This window comes from Eulemur rufifrons, chromosome 2 (assembly GCF_041146395.1).
Source record: "Eulemur rufifrons isolate Redbay chromosome 2, OSU_ERuf_1, whole genome shotgun sequence".
NCBI classification, from domain to species: domain Eukaryota; kingdom Metazoa; phylum Chordata; class Mammalia; order Primates; family Lemuridae; genus Eulemur; species Eulemur rufifrons.
In genome coordinates this window covers 20,595,996-20,614,115 of record NC_090984.1, presented here as the reverse complement: position 1 = coordinate 20,614,115, position 18,120 = coordinate 20,595,996, and the positions used below count along the sequence as shown (strand labels likewise).

The following is an 18,120-nucleotide window of genomic DNA, read 5'->3' as shown; positions in this document are numbered from 1 at the left end:
AAAAATATACCATGCTCGTGGATCGGAAGAATCAACATTGTTAAAATGTCTATACTACCCAAAGTGATCTACAGATTCAATGCAATCCCTATTAAATTACCAACATCATTCTTTACAGACATAGAGAAAATAATTATACACTTTGTATGGAATCAAAGAAGACCCCGTATAGCAAAAGCAATTTTAAGCAACAAAAACAAAATGGGAGGTATTAATTTGCCAGACCTCAAACTATACTACAAGGCCGTGGTTCTTAAAACAGCCTGGTATTGGCACAAGTGCAGGGACACAGACCAGTGGAACACAACAGAAAATCCAAATATAGAACCATCCTCATATAGTCACCTAATTTTCGACAAAGCGGGAAAGAATATACTCTGGGGACAAGAATCCCTATTCAACAAATGGTGCTGGGAGAATTGGTTAGCCACTTGTAGAAGACTGAAACAGGACCCACAGCTTTCACCTCTCACAAAAATCAAATCACGGTGGATAACAGACTTAAACCTTAGGCGTGATACAATCAGAATTCTAGAAGAAAATGTAGGAAAGACTCTTACAGACATTGGCCTAGGCAAAGAATTTATGAAGAAGACCCCCAAGGCAATCACAGCAGCAACAAAAATTAATGAATGGGACATGATTAAATTAAAAAGCTTCTGCACAGCCAAAGAAACAGTCCAGAGAATAAACAGACCACCTACAGAATGGGAAAAAATTTTTGCATACTACACATCAGATAAAGGACTGATAACAAGAATCTATTTAGAACTCAGGAAAATCAGCAAGAAAAAATCAAGCAACCCTATCAAAAAGTGGGCAAAGGACATGAATAGAAATTTTTCAAAAGAAGATATAAAAATGGCTAACAAACATATGAAAAAGTGTTCAACATCTCTAATCATCAGGGAAATGCAAATCAAAACCACAATGAGATATCACTTAACCCCAGTGAGAATGGCCTTTATCAAAAAAACCCAAAACAACACATGTTGGCGTGGGTGTGGAGAGACAGGAACACTAATACACTGCTGGTGGGACTGCAAACTAGTGCAACCTCTGTGGAAAGCATTATGGAGGTATCTTAAACAGATTCAAGTAGACCTGCCATTTGACCCAGCAATCCCATTACTGGGCATATACCCAAAGGAAAAAAGGTCATTCTGTAACAAAGGCACGTGTACCCAAATGTTTATAGCAGCACAATTCACAATAGCAAAGATGTGGAAACAACCCAAATGCCCATCAATACATGATTGGATTAGTAAACTGTGGTATATGTATACCATGGAATACTACTCAGCTATAAGGAATGATGAAGATACAACATCTCTATGGTTCTCCTGCAGAGAGTTGGAACCCATTATATTAAGTGAAGTATCCCAAGAATGGAAAAACAAGCATCACATGTACTCACCAGAAAATTGGTTTCCTTGATCATCACCTAAATACAAACTTGGGAACGACACCAATTGGACATCAGACTGAGGTGGGGGGTGGGGGAGGGGATGGGGGTATGCCTACACAATGAGTGCATTGCGCACCGTTTGGGGAGTGGTAACACTTGAAGGTGCTGACTCGGGAAAGGGGGGGTGGGGGAAAAAAATATGAAACTATTGTTTTTAACTTGCACTGTTCACTTAATAATTTATCATGAATATTTCCCATATTATTTCATATCATTGTACAAGAAATAATGTATACATTATGAGGACATACTGTATCTAACAAGATATACTGTTAGACTCTTTGATTCTGTAAAATAAAAAAAAAAAAAAAAAAAAAGAAAATTCTTTTCTTTCTCTATTGAATTGCTTTTGTAATTTTGTAAAAATTCAGCTGGTCATACATATAAGGGTATATTTCTGGGTTCTGTATTCTATTTCATTGACTATATATCCCATCAATTCTACAGTGTCTTGATTACTCTGACTGTGGTAAGCCTTAACATTGGGTAGAGTGATTGCTTTCACTTTATTTTTCTTTTTCAAAATTGTTTTAGCTGTTTTAGGTCCTGTGTTTCTGTATAAATTTTGGAATAAGCTTATCCACATCAAAAAATGTTGCTTGGATTTTTATAGAGCATATACCAGATTTGGCATCTTTATGCTGAATCTTCCGATTTATGAACATGGTATATCTCTCCATTTGTTTAGGTCTTCTTCTATTTCTTTCATCAGCCTTTTGTAATTTTCAGGTTACACATTCTACATGTTTTTGTTAGACTTGTATCTATTTCATTTTCTTTGATGCAATTGTAAGTTGTTTTTGGTTTTAGTTTCCACGTGTTTATTTTTAGTATATAGAAATGTGGTGGACTTTTTGAGGGTTGGTCTTGTATTCTGCAACTTTACTGAACTAATACAATAATTCTTGGAATTTTAATGTATATTGCTTGCGATTTTCTAATAGGTAAGCATGTCGTCTGAAAATAGGGAAAATTTTATTTCTGCCTTTCCTATCTGTTTGTCTTTTTTCTTTTCTTTTTTTTTCCCCCCTACACTCTTTCTAGAACTTTCAGTAGTGTATTGAATAAGCATGGTGAGAGGGGAGATACCCTTGCCTTGTTCCAGATCTAGGGGAAAGCATTCAGGCTTGCACTATTAAGTATGATGTTAGCTGTAGATGTTTTGTGGATGTCTTTACAAAATTGGGTAAGTTCCCTCTCTTTTATAGTTTAGTGAGAGTTTTTATTGTGAGTGGATGTTGGATTTTGTGAAATACTCTTTCTATATCAATTGATAAGATCATATGAGTTTTCTTGTTTAGGCTGTTGACAGTGGTGGATTACATTGATTGATTTTTGAATGGTAAACTGGGCTTGCATAACTGAAATAAATTTCCCTTGGTCATAGTTTATAATTACTTTTTTTCATTGCTATATTTGATATGCTAATATTTTGTTGAAGATTTTTGCCTTTAAGTTCATGAGAGATTTTGATATTTAGTTTTATTTTTTATACTGTATTTGTGTGATTTAAAATTTAATTTTTATTTCACCCCTATATCTTAATGCACAGCAATGTGATTTTTGTTTTTTTTAATCAGGATGATACTAGCTTAGGATAACTTGGGATGTGTAACTTCCTTTTCTGTTTTCTGGAAGAGTGTTCATGAAATTGGCATTAATCCTTTTTTTTTTTTTTTTTTTTTTGAGATAGGGTCTTATTCTGTTTCCTGGGCAGAGTGCAGTGGCATTGTAGCTCACTGCAACCTCAAACTCCTGGCTTCAAGTGATCTTCTTGCATCAGCTCCCGAGTAGCTGGGATTACAGTTTTTTCTGTTTTTTCTTGTAAAGATGGTGTCTTGCTCTTGCTCAGGCTAGACTCCTGGCCTCAAATAGTCCTCTCACCTTGGCCTCCCGAAGTGCTAGGATTATAGGCATGAGCCACCATCCCTGCCCCTGGTATTAATCCTTTTAAAAATATTTAGTAGAATTGGCCAGAGAAACCATCTGGACTTAGAGAGCTCTCTTTGGGAAGCTTTTAATTTTTATATACAGTTTCTTTACCAGTTACAGGGCTATTCAGATTGTCTTTTTCATCTTGGTTGAGTTTTGGTAGCTTGTGCTTTTTGTAGAATTGATCCATTTATTACATGTTGAATTTACTTGCATAAAGCTATTTGAAGTATTCCTTTCTCATACTTTTTATGGCTTCATGATCTGCAGTGATGTTCCTGTTTTATTCCTGTTGTGATTTGTGCCTTTTCTCTTTTTATCTTTGCCAGTCTTGGGAAACTTTTGAGAACTATAGTTAATTACACAGATGGTCCCAACTTAGTGATTTTTCAACTTAATGATGGTGGGAAAATGATATGCATACAATAGAAAATGTACTTTGAGTACCCATATGACCGTACCCATATAATTGGAAGTGTTTTTCACTGTCAGCACAGTATTCAATAAATTACATGAGATATTCAGTACTTTGTTATAAAATAGGCTTTGTTGTATTAGGTAATTTGTCCAACTGTAAGCTAATGTAAGTATTCTGAGCACATTTAAGGTAGGCTAGAGTAAGCTGTGATGTTTGGTAGGTTAGATTTTTAAATACATTTTTGATTTACAATGTTTTCAACTTAAAATGAATTTATTGGGATGTAACCTGATTGTAAGTTGAGGAGCATTTGTATTTACCTCTGTTTTTACCCATTCTGGTATTCTTTCCTTTTTGACATTTCAAACCTCCTTCTTGTATTATTTCATTTTTCTTTTAGGAACTTCTTTAGCCTTTTTTTTTTTTTTTTGAGACAGAGTCTCACTCTGTTGCCCGGGCTAGAGTGAGTGCCGTGGCATCAGCCTAGCTCACAGCAACCTCAAACTCCTGGGCTCAAGTGATCCTACTGCCTCAGCCTCCTGAGTAGCTGGGACTACAGGCACGTGCCACCATGCCCGGCTAATTTTTTCTATATATATTTTTAGTTGGCCAGATAATTTCTTTCTATTTTTAGTAGAGACGGGGTCTCGCTCTTGCTCAGGCTGGTCTTGAACTCCTGACCTCCAGCTCTCCACCCGCCTCGGCCTCCCAGAGTGCTAGGATTACAGGCGTGAGCCACCGCGCCCGGCCTTTAGCCATTTTTTGAGGGTAGTTTTGCTACTGATATATTCTGTTAGTTTTCCTTTATCTGAGAATGCTTTTATTTCCCTTTCATTCTGAATGGTATTTGCACTGGATAAAAAATTCACGATTGATGGTTCTTTCAGTCCTTTATAAATATGCCACTTCCTCTTGGCCTTTATTGTTTCAGATGGAAAATCTGCTGTGATTAGAATTGATGTTTTTTTGGCTGCGTGTGGTGGCTCACACCTGAAATCCTAGCACGTTGCGGGGTCGAGGTGGGAGGATTGCTTGAGGCCAGGAGTTTGATTCGAGAACAGCCTGAGTAAGAGCAAAACCCTGTCTGTACAAAAAAAAAAAAAGAAAAGAAAAATTAGCTGGGCATGGTGGTGCACGCGTGTAGTCTCAGCTACTTGGGAGGATGAGGCAGGAGAATCAGTTGAACCCAGGAATTTGAGGTTGTAGTGAGCTATGATGACACCCACTGCTCTCTAGCCTAGATGACAGAGGGAGACCCTGCCCGCCCCCCCGTCCCCCCCCAAAAAGGATTGATGTTTCTCTATAGGTAATAAGTCTTTTTTCTCCAACTAATTTCAAGATTTTTTTTGTGTTTAGTTTTAAGAGGTTTAATAATGATTTTTTTTCTTTGTCTTTAGTTTTGAGAGACTTAATTATGATATGTCTTAACATGCACTTTTTTTGGTTTATCCTATTTAGAATTCACTTAGTTTCATGAATCTAGTTTTCTCTCTTTCACTAAATTTGGGAAGTTTTCAGCCATTAATTTTTCAAATACATTTTCAGTCCTCTGCTCTCCTGGAGGTCTGGTGACACAAATGTTAGCTCTTTTATTATTGTCTCACTGGTCCCTGAGACTGTTCTTAATCTGCATGACACCTTTCTAGCGGAAGTGCCAAACCAACTTGCCATCACCTCCCTGGCTCGTATTGGTGTGTATGCACAGCCGCCTGCGTGGCCTCAGTAACTAAGAGGGGGAGAAGTGGAAGAACTAACTCATGTCACCTTGCTGCTATAGGTTGGGGTGGGATCTTAGCTGACATCTGGGGTAAGGAAAAGAGGGATCCCAGTGTCATAATACCTGCCTCCTGCTATTTTTTTTGCCCCATTGATGCTAGTTGTGGCAGAAGCTCAGCTTTCTACAGGACCCTGCTGACGTTGAGTGTAAGTGAGAGCAGAATGCTGACTAGTTCTATCTCACACTGTGCTGTTGATGCCTAAGGTGAGAGGAGGCTCTGCTTAGGATTGATCCCTGCTGACGCTACTTTAGTAGGGGAATCAGAGTACCACGTGTTTCTGCAAACTGAGAGATAGAAGTTAAGCTCCCAGTTCACTCCTACTGAAACTGTGGGGAACAGGGGTTCCACTGGTGTTTGGCTGGAGTACAGTGGTTATTGCCTAAAAGATTTTCTGTTTTGGGCCACCCTTTTCTCTGTCCATTGGCATGGCAAACAGGCTTTTCTTGGTGCTTATTTTGTCTATGCCTGTTGATGTTTCTGGGTTGGCGGCTTTTACAGCATTCTGATTGGAATATATAGGAGGCAATAAAGAAACCCAGGGAATTCACCACTGTGCTACTTTTCAGTCCCAAGGCACTCTGTCATCTTTTTTCCGTCTCTCAAAATGTTCCCATGTTTGTTTGATGTGTTTTGTCCAGGGTTTTTAGTTGTAAGAAGGAAGAGCTGGAGATGAAAGTGGGGTTACTTCATCTTGGCCAGAACTGGAAGTCTTTGTATTAGTTTTCACTACAGTTAGCCAATAAAGTTTTCAAACGGAGGCTATAAACACCACTATACACACATATACCTCATGTTGTGACATTTTGAAATGTTTTCCAAGAGGATTCTTATTTAATTTAGGGTACTTTGCTGTGTGACTTTGGACATAGGCCCTCAGTTTCCATGTATACGTGGTGAAATATTGGATTAGATCCTGTAGAGTTCCTTCAATTAATTCTATTAATTCTATAATGTTATGATCATTGAAATAATTTATTTAAGTCAAGATATGTTATTAATTCTGGGATAGAGGAAAGAGTATGGACTTTGGAGGTAGGTCTATGTTTGGATTCTGAAAGATGGAGAGATAGTTTTTACGCAGCAGTTAGGAGTGTAGGCACCGGAACCAATGTGCCTGGACTTGCATCTTGGCTTTATCTTTACTAGGTGTGTGATATTAAGGCAAATTACTTAACTTCTCTTTGTTTCAATTTAGTTATTTATAAAATGGAGACAGTAGTACTGATCTTCTGGGTTGTCGTGAAAATTGAAAGAGTTATTATACATAAGGAGCTTAGAACCATGTTTGCACATAGTATGCTATTTAAATGTTAATATTACTGACTGTATAGCCTTAAGTCAGTCTTAATCTGAATTTCAGTTTTGTCATTTGTAAAATAGCCATAATTCTACATACATGTATTTTTTTTTTTTTTTTTTTTTGAGACAGAGTCTCACTCTGTTGCCCAGGCTAGAGTGAGTGCCGTGGCGTCAGCCTAGCTCACAGCAACCTCAAACTCCTGAGCTCAAGCGATCCTCCTGTCTCAGCCTCCCGAGTAGCTGGGACTACAGGCATGCGCCACCATGTCCGGCTAATTTTTTCTATATATATTTTTAGCTGTCCATATAATTTCTTTCTATTTTTAGTAGAGGTGGGGTCTCGCTCTTGCTCAGGCTGGTCTCGAACTCCTGAGCTCAAACGATCCGCCCACCTCGGCCTCCCAGAGTGCTAGGATTACAGGCGTGAGCCACCGCGCCCGGCCATGTATTTTAAGTATATATAAAAATACATCTTGCATAATACCTAATGTTATGTGTTTATATTTGTTACATTTAATAGGAATTAAATTGGAAAATGTTTTTATTATATAGGTTTGCAAATATTTTTATCATCTAATGAAATCTTGATTTATTTTCTTTCTATAATTGCATAGAATGGAAAGATGCTGAAGGATGGGAGACTGTTCAGAGAGGAAGGCCTGTTCGTTCTAGATCAACAGCAGTGACACCAAAAATTTCATTAGCAACAGAAGCCTTAAGGTCAAAGGATGACAGCGATAAGGAAAATGTATGTCTTTTACCTGATGACAGCATACAGAAAGGTGAATTTGTTGGAGATGGACCATCTAATACTATAGAATCTCGTCCCAAAGACTCATTACACTCCTGTGACCATCCTCTTACTGAAAGAACCCAGGTAGTACATTCTGAAAATCCTTTCACTGCCTTTTTAAAGGGATGTGTATATGTTGGAATGTCTTATTTTTCTATTTCATTTTAAACTTTTTACTGTGAAAAATTAAGATTTGTCACATTTTTTCTTTTCTCTTGCTACATGTCACACGCACATGTTACGTGCTAACCATTTGAGAGTAATATGGAAACATCATAACCACTAGAGCATGTATCAAGAACAAAGAAATTCTTTTCCCAACCACCTTATAATTATAAAATTTGGGGAATTTGATATTTATATAATATTATTTCATTTATTTATATTCAAAATTTTCTAGTTTTTCCATTAATTTCTTCATAGGATTTTTTCTCTTGATACAGGATCCAATCCAGAATTACACAGTAAATTTCGTTTTGTTTCTTTAATATCTTTCACTGGAGACAGTTCCTCAGCCTATCTTTGTCTTCCATGACATCAATAGTTTTGAAGAATACATTGCAGGATTTTTTTGATACATTGTCCTTTATTCATAATTCAGTTTAACTTATGGATTTTTGACAAGACTAAAGTGATTGTCTTTAGTCTTAGTGTCTTAGTGTCGCTTCTAGAGGCATATGATATCAATTTGCCCAGATTTATTGTTAACCTTGATTATTTGGTTTAAGTGGGTGTCTTCCTGCTTCATTTGGAGTATTATTATAATAAAAATGGCAATGAAATTTTGAAATGTTCTACTTTTACTTCCTATAAACTGAGTATAGAGTATTTGCTGGTAGTTCATATAATTATTTAAAGTTAATGTTCCCAATATTTCTTCTGTTAGTGTAGTTGAAGTTTATTTTGCTTATTTGGTGAACTAATATATCCTTTTAGATATTCATTCATATAAAGGTTCATGTTTAGTTAGTATAATTTTATGTAACATGACTAATGAATTATAGGAGATATTTTGATACAGTACAGGTGCTAAATAAATCAATTATAAAATAATTGCAATATTTTCTGTCTAGAATAATATCTCCTTTTTAAAAGTCTCTTTTTTTACCTGTAGGATTTTTTCCCCTACTTGAAATGCTCCACAATTTCCTTGTCTTCCTTCTTAATTGTTGATAATGGCTCTAAATCCTACATTGTTTCTGATGTTCTATAACTCTTTAATATGTATTTTATGCCCATGTGAGATTGGAAGCTCCTTGTGGGAAGTATTTTGTGTTGCTTTTTAATTTCCCACAATATGGAACAGATTTCTAGGCACATAGGAAGTAATTACTAATAGTATTACTAATGTATTTCTTGGATGTAACTTTAAGAAACTCTTTAATGTAGGTAAGCTACATTAAAGATACTTAGTGAAGAAATAACTTTTTATATCACTTAAACATCTAGCATTTTTGCTAATGTGTTTTAGCTAAAAAATATAACTTAATATGAAAATTGTGCTGGTTTTGTGTAGTGAATAAATTTATATGATATTAGGATTTCAGCAATAAACCATGCATATACCTTTTTAATAATTATACTATTGCTAAACTGTTTCAGTATAAAAGTTCACTGCAGATGGTATCCAAGCTGATGATATTATAATATTTGTTTTCTCCACTGTCATTCTAAAAATGAATTAGCATATTTATATCTTTTCTCAACATTACTTTATAGTTTAGCTTTGATTTTGTTATATAAATGATACTGAGTTTTTAATAAACAAGGTTGACTATATCATACACATCAGTAATGCTAATATAAATATTGCCAAGAAGATTATAAACCATGGTGACTGACATATAAATAATGTTGATAGCAATGTAAATAATGTGATACAATTTAAATAATGCTTATGGTAAAATCAACACTTTGGGACACTTTTAAGTTTTGACCAATGGTAGAATTTTTAAAGTAGTTTATAAGACTTGGCCAAGTTTAATATTTGTGTAAATAATTAATCAAACTGGGGTTTTATGGCCACTGCAATGTTTATTTAAGAAGGGATGTGAGTTTTAAATTCACAATCTTAGATTTTAGTTTTTTGACTTGAAGTATAATTGGAAAATGCAGCACCATTCTTTCTCTACTCTGTTAGTGAAAATAAAGGCTTGGTTCTATTTACTAAATTAGAACATTTAAAAAAAAATGAATATGTGTTTAGCCTAAGCCAATGTTTGTTTGTTTATCTATCTATCTATTTATTTATTTATTTTTATTCAGGACATCATGGGTGTACAAACATTTTGTACATGTAATGCATTTGCTCCACCCAAGCCCGGGCTATAAGTGTGTCCCTCCCCCATACAGTGTATTCTGCTTCCATTAGTTGTGGGTTTATAGTCCCCCCCATTCTGTCCAGCCGGCACCCAGTGAGTATTACTACCATGTGAACACCTTAATGTTGGTCAGTACCAATTTGAGGGTGAGTACATGTGGGGCATGTTTTTCTATCCTTGTGATACCTCACTTCGAAGGATGGGCTCAATCTCTACCCAGGATAACATAAGAGACGCTAGATCACCATTGGTTTTTGTAGTTGAGTAGTATTCCATGGTATACATATACCACATTTTATTAATTCACTCACACATTGATGGGCACTTGGGTTGTTTCCACACCTTTGCAATTGTGAATTGCACTGCTATAAACATTCGAGTGCAGATGTCTTTATTATAGAATGTCTTTTTTTCCTTTAGATAGATGCCTAGTAATGGGATTGCTGGATCAAATGGTATTTCTATTTTTAGCTCATTGAGGTATCTCCAGATTACTTTCCACAGAGGTTGTACTAGTTTGCAGTCCCACCCGCAGTGTAAGAGTGTTCCTGTCTCCACATCCACACGAACATTTGTTTGTTTTTTTAGAATGTTTTCACATTTCTCTTGGTTATGTGTTCCCTGTTTCTCAAAGGGGATAGGGAGAATATCTAAATCTAAAGTATAGCTGTCACATAATGAGACACTGTATGCTATAGATCTGCACACTTAGATTATGTTTTTCTCTTTTAGATCTGAGCATTGATATCATATACCATATTAATCTTTATTAAAGATACTTTGAGATCATGTTAATATTATCTGAAGAAAACAACTTTTATATTTTTGAGGAAAATGCCCTCAAAATATATTTTGGTAAAAAATGATTTGAGGATGTTTTTGAAAATGCCGAATATCCTCATTTGATATTAGATAGTCTTTGCAAAAGATCATGTGAAATACCTTTAGTTACATGAGTCTAATACAAAGTATCATATTTGTGACTAGATTTCTTTTGTGAGGAGTATAAAATACTCATCAGGAATTGGCCTACTGAAAGAAAATATAACTACAATATATATTGCTTAATTTTTTAGAATACTTCAGGCAATTCCCAGTACATAGTAAGTAAGCATGCAAATAAAATTTGTGCTGCTTAATGGTTTCTTTCCTTTTGTTACCCTCGAAACATACAAAAAAGATGAGTGAAGTATCTGTCATCCAGTTAAGTACTGCTTCACTGTTGGTAGTTTAATCAGAATCAGCTCTTCTAGAGTGGAATAGTTGGTGTGTGTTTTTTATTATCTCTGATTGATTCTATAAATATGTTTTGTTAGTTTGCAGTGAGTACATTGGATGATGTCAAGAATTCTGGCAGTAGTCAAGGCAATTCTGTGCGAACTTCTGAAGTACTTGCTCTTCACATTGATACAGAGTGTGTTTCAATTACTCAGCAAGCTGTCACACCTCCTATGCAAATAAATGAAGACACATTTCCAGTAGAGAAAGCAAGGATAGAAAATGAAATGGACCCTTCAGATATTTCAAATGTGAGTGCTGCTAACTTGGTAAGAACAACTTATCAGAATTCTGAGTAAATATATTTAAGAAGCATGAACCCCAGTAATAATAACTTGTATTATTTATTACTTTTTACTTTACAAAGCATTTTATGTATGTTATTTTATTTTAACAGTTTATTCTTATGGCAATCTTTTGAAATAGTTAAGATTCTTCTTGTTTTATAGAAGAAGAAAGTGAGACTGTGAGAGTTAAAAACTTGTTCACAGTCATTCAGTTTGTATGTGATTTGATCGAATGCTCTTTAGTTCAGCATTAAGAATCTAAACTAATGCAACATCTAGTAGGGATGGGAAATAGTGTCTGCTAGATTTAGTTTTAAAAACTCTGTTAACAGAGTACTCTGGATAGCTACTGTCATTTGCTTGAAGTTAGTCTCTAAGATGAGATTAATTTACCATACCTATTCAAGAATCTCTTAAGAATGAATTACTTTGTGATTATTTATAGGTTTATGTTTTTGGATGACTACTTGTTTCTGCCCATCTCTTCCTATTGCTCATTTTAGTATTAAGATACTTGACCTGGGGATAATCCAGAATAGATCATGCTAACTTTGTTTAAAAAGTAACTTTGGAAAGAAATAGGCACATATTAAAAGTTGAGAAAAATTATTTACATTTTGTTTTTTAAAATGCCATTGTATACTATAATTTTTTCTACAACATAATGCCTTATGCTGAAAGATGCTGTCAGTAGATGATATTAGGCAAAATTATACATCTCACAGAGATAGTAACAATAGATAATAGATGAAATTTGATGTGGATTGTTTAAGGGAAAATACAGGTTATAGTAATTAGGAAAACAAATACTTAGATTCCTTTACTAAGGTAGGACAATTTGTTCTTCATCTTGTGTCTTTAATGATGAAAATTTTTAAAGCTTGAACATAATTATGGTCAAATAAATAATGAGTTTAATGTCTGGGATAGAAGTTGGTCATTTTTATATTTTTTGTTTTCATAGCTACATATATTAAATTGTTTATTTTGCAATTTGATTCCTCTAAAAAAAGAGGAAAATGGTCCCATAGTTAAATAAGCATGAGGCAATTACTTAAAAATTCTTGCTTCATTTTCATTTTGATCACATATATAATAAGCTTGTAGAATCATTAAATCTTTTGGTTATTTTGAAGGTCAGATTTATGTAATCAAAAGAGAATAAATTCTGCTGCAGATATGAGTATTAGTGTATTTGTGGAATTTTAACTAAACCAAGATTAAAAAAAATTTTTTTTTGGTTTGTTTTAGCAGAGACACTTATAGGTTGCTCTAGATAAGTACCTTATTGTTTAGCTTCCAAGTGGAGAATTATAGAGAATTCCTATAGTGATAAGAGAACTGTTATTTTATTTTTCATTACAGTGTTATCACATAGCTGCTTAAAGTTCAAAACTATTATCTGCACTTATTTAATAGAAACTTTGGCAAAAAATGACTGTCAGAACTTTTTGAGGTCAACTTTTGCCAACATTAGAAAAATATGTTATAAAACCCAGCTTCCATTGAACTAATATTTTAGGCTTACTAACATTTTCAATTTTTAGTGAAAAATTTGGAAATGTTCAAAATGATGTATGCAGTTATTTATTTGCATTTCACTGTGTGAAATAGCAAAACTTTTATAAGGTTGATTGAATCACTGTTTCATCTATGAAGCTCTACTATTGGGTTAGAATCTTTTCAGGTCTTCAGATAGTAGTAGAAATGTTACATTCTGGAGAAGATAAAATTGAGAGAGGAAGTAGAGAAGGTGTGCATGAGAGCTTACTTTCTTCTGTGAACTTAAACATATTAAACTTTAATATTTAGATTTTATTAATAATTATTGTTATACTGTTTTGTGGTACATTAATAACAGTTAATTTCTATAGTGTTTTTGGATTTATAGAGAAGAGCTTATGATACACAGAAATAGTCTCTCCTTTAAACTTCTTCACCCCATTCTGTTCCCCAGGGACAACCATTGTGTGTTGTGGGATAGAGGGTATGTTTGCAGAGGGAAAGCTTTGCAGAAATGCCAATGCTCAGGCTCTACTCCAGAGCACTTATCTAAAGTGGGGCTCAAGTATTTATAGTTTTTAGTACCTTTTTGAAGTTATAGTTGGTTTTCAGTAAACATTACATATTTAAAGTGTACAAATTGATAAATTTTGACCTGTGTTTACATTTATGAAACCATCATTATAATCAAGATAATAAACATATTGATTGCCCCCAAAAGATTTCCTCTTACCCTTTTTAATCCCTCCTTCCTGCCCTTCCCTGTACTCACTTCTCAGGTAAACACTGTTCTGCTTTATTTCACTGTATATTAGTTCGCATTTTCAGAATTTTATATAAATTGAATTGTGTAATCTTTGCTTGGCTTCTTTCACTCAGCATACTTATTTTGAGATTCCTCCATGTTGATGTTAATAGTTCGTTCTTTTCACTGTCTTTAGTATTCTGTTGTATGCATGTAACACAATATGTTTATTCATTTAATTGCCTACAGACATTTGAGTTGCTTCTAGTTTTTTTGCTATGAATAAAAGTGCCATGAATATTTGTGTACACATATTTGTGTGAACATGTTTTCATTTCTGGATCTATTTCGTTTTTAAAAAAATAATTTCATTTAGATATAATTTGCATATAATACAATTCATCCATTTAAAGTTTACTAGTAAATGCTTTTTAGTTCAGAGAGTTGTGCAACCATCAGCATAATCAGTTTTAGAACACTTTCATTACTCCAAAGAGAAACCCAGTGCCCGTTAGTAGTCACTCCCTTTCACCCACCCCCACCCTTCCAGCTCTAGACGATCACTAATCTGCTTTCTGTTTGTATAGTTTTGCCTATTTTGGACATTTCATAGAAATGGAATAAAATATGTGGTCATTTGTGACTGGCTTCTTTCACTTAGTGTGTTTTAAGGTTTATCCAGGTTTTAGCTTGTTGTACTTCAATCCTTTTTGTGGCCATGTAGTATTCCACCCTATAGATCTATCATGTTCTATTTATCCAATCATCAGTTGATGGACATTTAGGTTGTTCCCACTGTTTGGCTGTTATGAATAATGCTGCTTTAAATATTTGCGTACAAGTTTTTGTATGGACACATGTTTTTCGTTCTCTTGAATATATATCTAGGAGTGGAATTGCTAGGTCATGTAAACTCTATGTTTTACCTTTTGAGGAACTGTCAGACTGTTTTCCAAAGTGCTCACACCATTTTACATTCTCATTGTGTTTATTTTCTTTTGCAATTCTATCAGTTTTTGCTTCATATCTTTTGAAGCTTTGTTAGGTCCATAAATGTTTAGGATTGCTTTGTGTTCTTAATGAATTGACCCTTTTACTATTATGAAATGACCTGCTTTATATCTGGTGATATTTTTTGCTCTGAAATTTGTGTCTCATGTTAACACTTCAACTTTCTTTTGATAAACGTAAATCTTTTACTTGTAATCTGTTTGTATTCTTATATTTACATTAGATTTCTCATGAGCATCATGTGGTCGGTCATGTTTTTGATCCAATTTGATAATCTCTGCCAATTAATTGGGTGTTTAGACTATTTACATGTAATGTGATTATTGATATGGTTTGTTTAAATCTACCATCTTACTATATGTTTTCTCTTTCAACTATGTGCTCTTCATTCCCTCTTTTGTTATTTATAATTTCATTCTATCTCTTTTTTTGTCTCATTAACCATAACTCTTTGTTATTTCATTGTTTAATTTGGGATTTATAGTATACATATTTAGCTTCTCATGGGGGTTTATTAATGATTCTCATGCATATTTTTTGTATTACTTCTAATGCATATTAAGTTAGGTACATATATGTTCAGAAAATGTCACCATTACAGCATATATTCTTTCCATCTTCCCATTATAGAATACTATTTTTGTTTGATATTTAGTGAACATATTTGCTCTGTAATGTCTTGGATTTTGGCACTCAAATGAAATTCATACTTTATCATTAATAATACCTGTTATTTATATAACTTCGCAGTTTCTCATACACAGCAGTCTGGTAAAGAAGGTAAGTCATGGATTATTGTTCCATTTTATGGACTACCAAATAGGTTCTTGGTTTTAAGAAATTTCTAAATCACACAGCTAGTAAGTGGTTGTGCCTTTATTGGACCCCAGGTTTTATGATTCTAGATCAATGCTATTTTAAGTGTACCATTGAGTTCATGTTTAGAGCATAAGAAATGATTATTTAACTTTCTAGTCCAGTGATGATTTTTCTTATTATTTGTTTTTAACTTTATAGTCCATGGCAGAAGTTCTTGCTAAAAAAGAAGAGCTAGCAGATCGTCTAGAAAAGGCCAATGAAGAAGCCATTGCCAGTGCTATTGCTGAAGAAGAACAGTTAACTAGAGAAATTGAAGCTGAAGAAAACAATGATATTAACATTGAAACTGACAACGACAGTGATTTTTCTGTGAGCCTTTAGAATTTTTGACATAATTGTTTAAAAATTTTATTTAGAAATGAAATTATTAGGGCCAGAAAGACTTAGAATCCCATTTAGTCCTATTTGAAATTATTTATTTAAAAACCATTCTCTATGATTATTATTATTATTTTCAGAGTGATTTAGACTTACACGATAAACAATACCAAATCTTTGTTTTTAGCACTTTGCTATTACTAAGTATTTTCATATATGATGCAATTGACAAGTTGGGAGTTGTTATTGTCATTTTACCAGTCAAGAAATTGAGTCTCACAGAAAGTAAGAGCTCAACATTACTCAGATTATAATTTGTAGAGACTAAAGAAGAATCTAAGGTATTTTACTTTTTGTATTTCACTAACAAAAAGAAAATGATACACTTCTTTCTGTTACTGTGTGCTTAGGATACATATGTTCATCATGGGAATTTGTTAAAGAATAAAAGTAACTGTAAATGTTTTACATATTGTTCTATTAAACTTTAATGCCCCCAAAATAATGTTGATCTCTTTAATATGTGCTTTGTATGTGTTAATGTTTATGTAGTAATAGTATAAGTCCAGTATATTTCTTTTTATGTTTGCTCCATTTGTTTTAACTATTAATGGCTAGTAGGCTATTAATATGCATAGGCTGTGATATTTTAACTTCGTAATTTTGTGATTATACAAGATATGTAGCTTTTTTCTGGTTTCCAACTGTTGATTAAATGATATTTATTAACAGGTATGAAAATTTCATGTATAGTTCATTTTTAAGGTTATAATTGTATTCAGAGATTTAGTTTTCCATTTCCCTTATTACATTTTAGGCCAGCATGGGCAGTGGGAGTGTATCTTTCTGTGGTATGTCTATGGACTGGAACGATGTCCTTGCAGATTATGAAGGTATTGTGTGTGTGTGTATGTATTTGGCATGTGGGTACAATGGGATAAAATACATTATCTTGTTTCATAGAGTTTCTGGTGTAAAATAAATAATTTGTAGTGAGAATGCTGTTGCCTTTTACAAGTTTGTTCTTAAATGGTTTTATATATCTATGTGGTTAAACAATAACAGTGGTTTTCTTTTATTTGAATAGCTCGTGAATCTTGGCGCCAAAATACATCCTGGGGAGATATTGTGGAAGAAGAACCTGCTAGACCTCCAGGGCATGGAATTCACATGCACGAAAAACTTTCTTCACCATCTCGTAAAAGGTCTGGCCTTTGAAAATTAATTTGAAATGTTTTACAGGAGGGAAACCAGCCATTCTTGACTATTAAGTAGAATTGTTACGTGACCTGTTTAGGCACATTACTTCAGGACAGTTTCAGATTCACTGAAAAGTGACAATGCTTTCCTGAAATGTGAGGCCAAAATTAGTTTTGTATGTTTTAAGAATTTTGAAATCTAAAGAAAACTGTTTTTGGCCTAATCATGTAAACATTTTGTGTCTCTTGTTGATTTGTTTATATTAACAGAACAATTGCAGAATCTAAGAAGAAACATGAAGAAAAACAAATGAAAGCACAGCAGCTAAGGGAAAAGTTACGTGAAGAGAAAACATTAAAGCTTCAGAAATTATTAGAAAGGGTGAGTTTTTCTTTCTTTTTTTTTTTTTTTTTAATTATGATAGTCTTCAATTGTAGGCTTATTTTCAAGTAGACTTTTTCGTCTGGTCTGAGAGAAGCTAAAACAACATAAAATTAAATTTGCTAGGAAATAAGACATTTCTATCTATTGAATTGCAGAATTAACTGTAAAAAAATAATCTTTCCTGCCCAAATTATCTAGTAAATTGATATTTTACAGGGTTGGCATGAATTATTGAAGCTGTACTTTGTGTTTTGCCATTTTTGTCGGAGGATTTCCTTTGGGAGGCTTGTCTAAAGTGTAGAATGAAATGGTAGGATGGTTTTGAGCTTAAGATTATCAGGTTTGTGGTATGTGTCTGCCTGTGGCCAACTCTGGTCCTTGGTGTCAGTTCTGGTTTTTAATACAGTACGTGTGCCTGTGGCCAGTGTGTGTCTCTGGCAGGGGTGCAAGCTACTGCTCTGGCCCATAGTTGTTGTTAATACATGTCCACATACTGCCAGCCCAAT

General features: G+C 34.0%; 1 protein-coding gene across 2 annotated transcripts in view; it reads left to right on the top strand.

Annotated features, from left to right (window-relative positions):
* SCAPER (S-phase cyclin A associated protein in the ER) overlaps nt 1-18,120 on the top strand; it is a 415,285-nt gene that overhangs the window by 84,301 nt on the left and 312,864 nt on the right. The window contains exons 9-14 of one of the 2 annotated variants that reach the window (XM_069481584.1): nt 7,510-7,772; nt 11,326-11,538; nt 15,851-16,021; nt 16,848-16,923; nt 17,118-17,235; nt 17,500-17,611. In XM_069481584.1, coding sequence (XP_069337685.1) covers nt 7,510-7,772; nt 11,326-11,538; nt 15,851-16,021; nt 16,848-16,923; nt 17,118-17,235; nt 17,500-17,611 — 953 coding nt within the window. Of the gene's footprint in view, nt 1-7,509; nt 7,773-11,325; nt 11,557-15,850; nt 16,022-16,847; nt 16,924-17,117; nt 17,236-17,499; nt 17,612-18,120 lie in introns of both variants that reach the window. The other variant, XM_069481575.1, reaches the window with a different exon arrangement.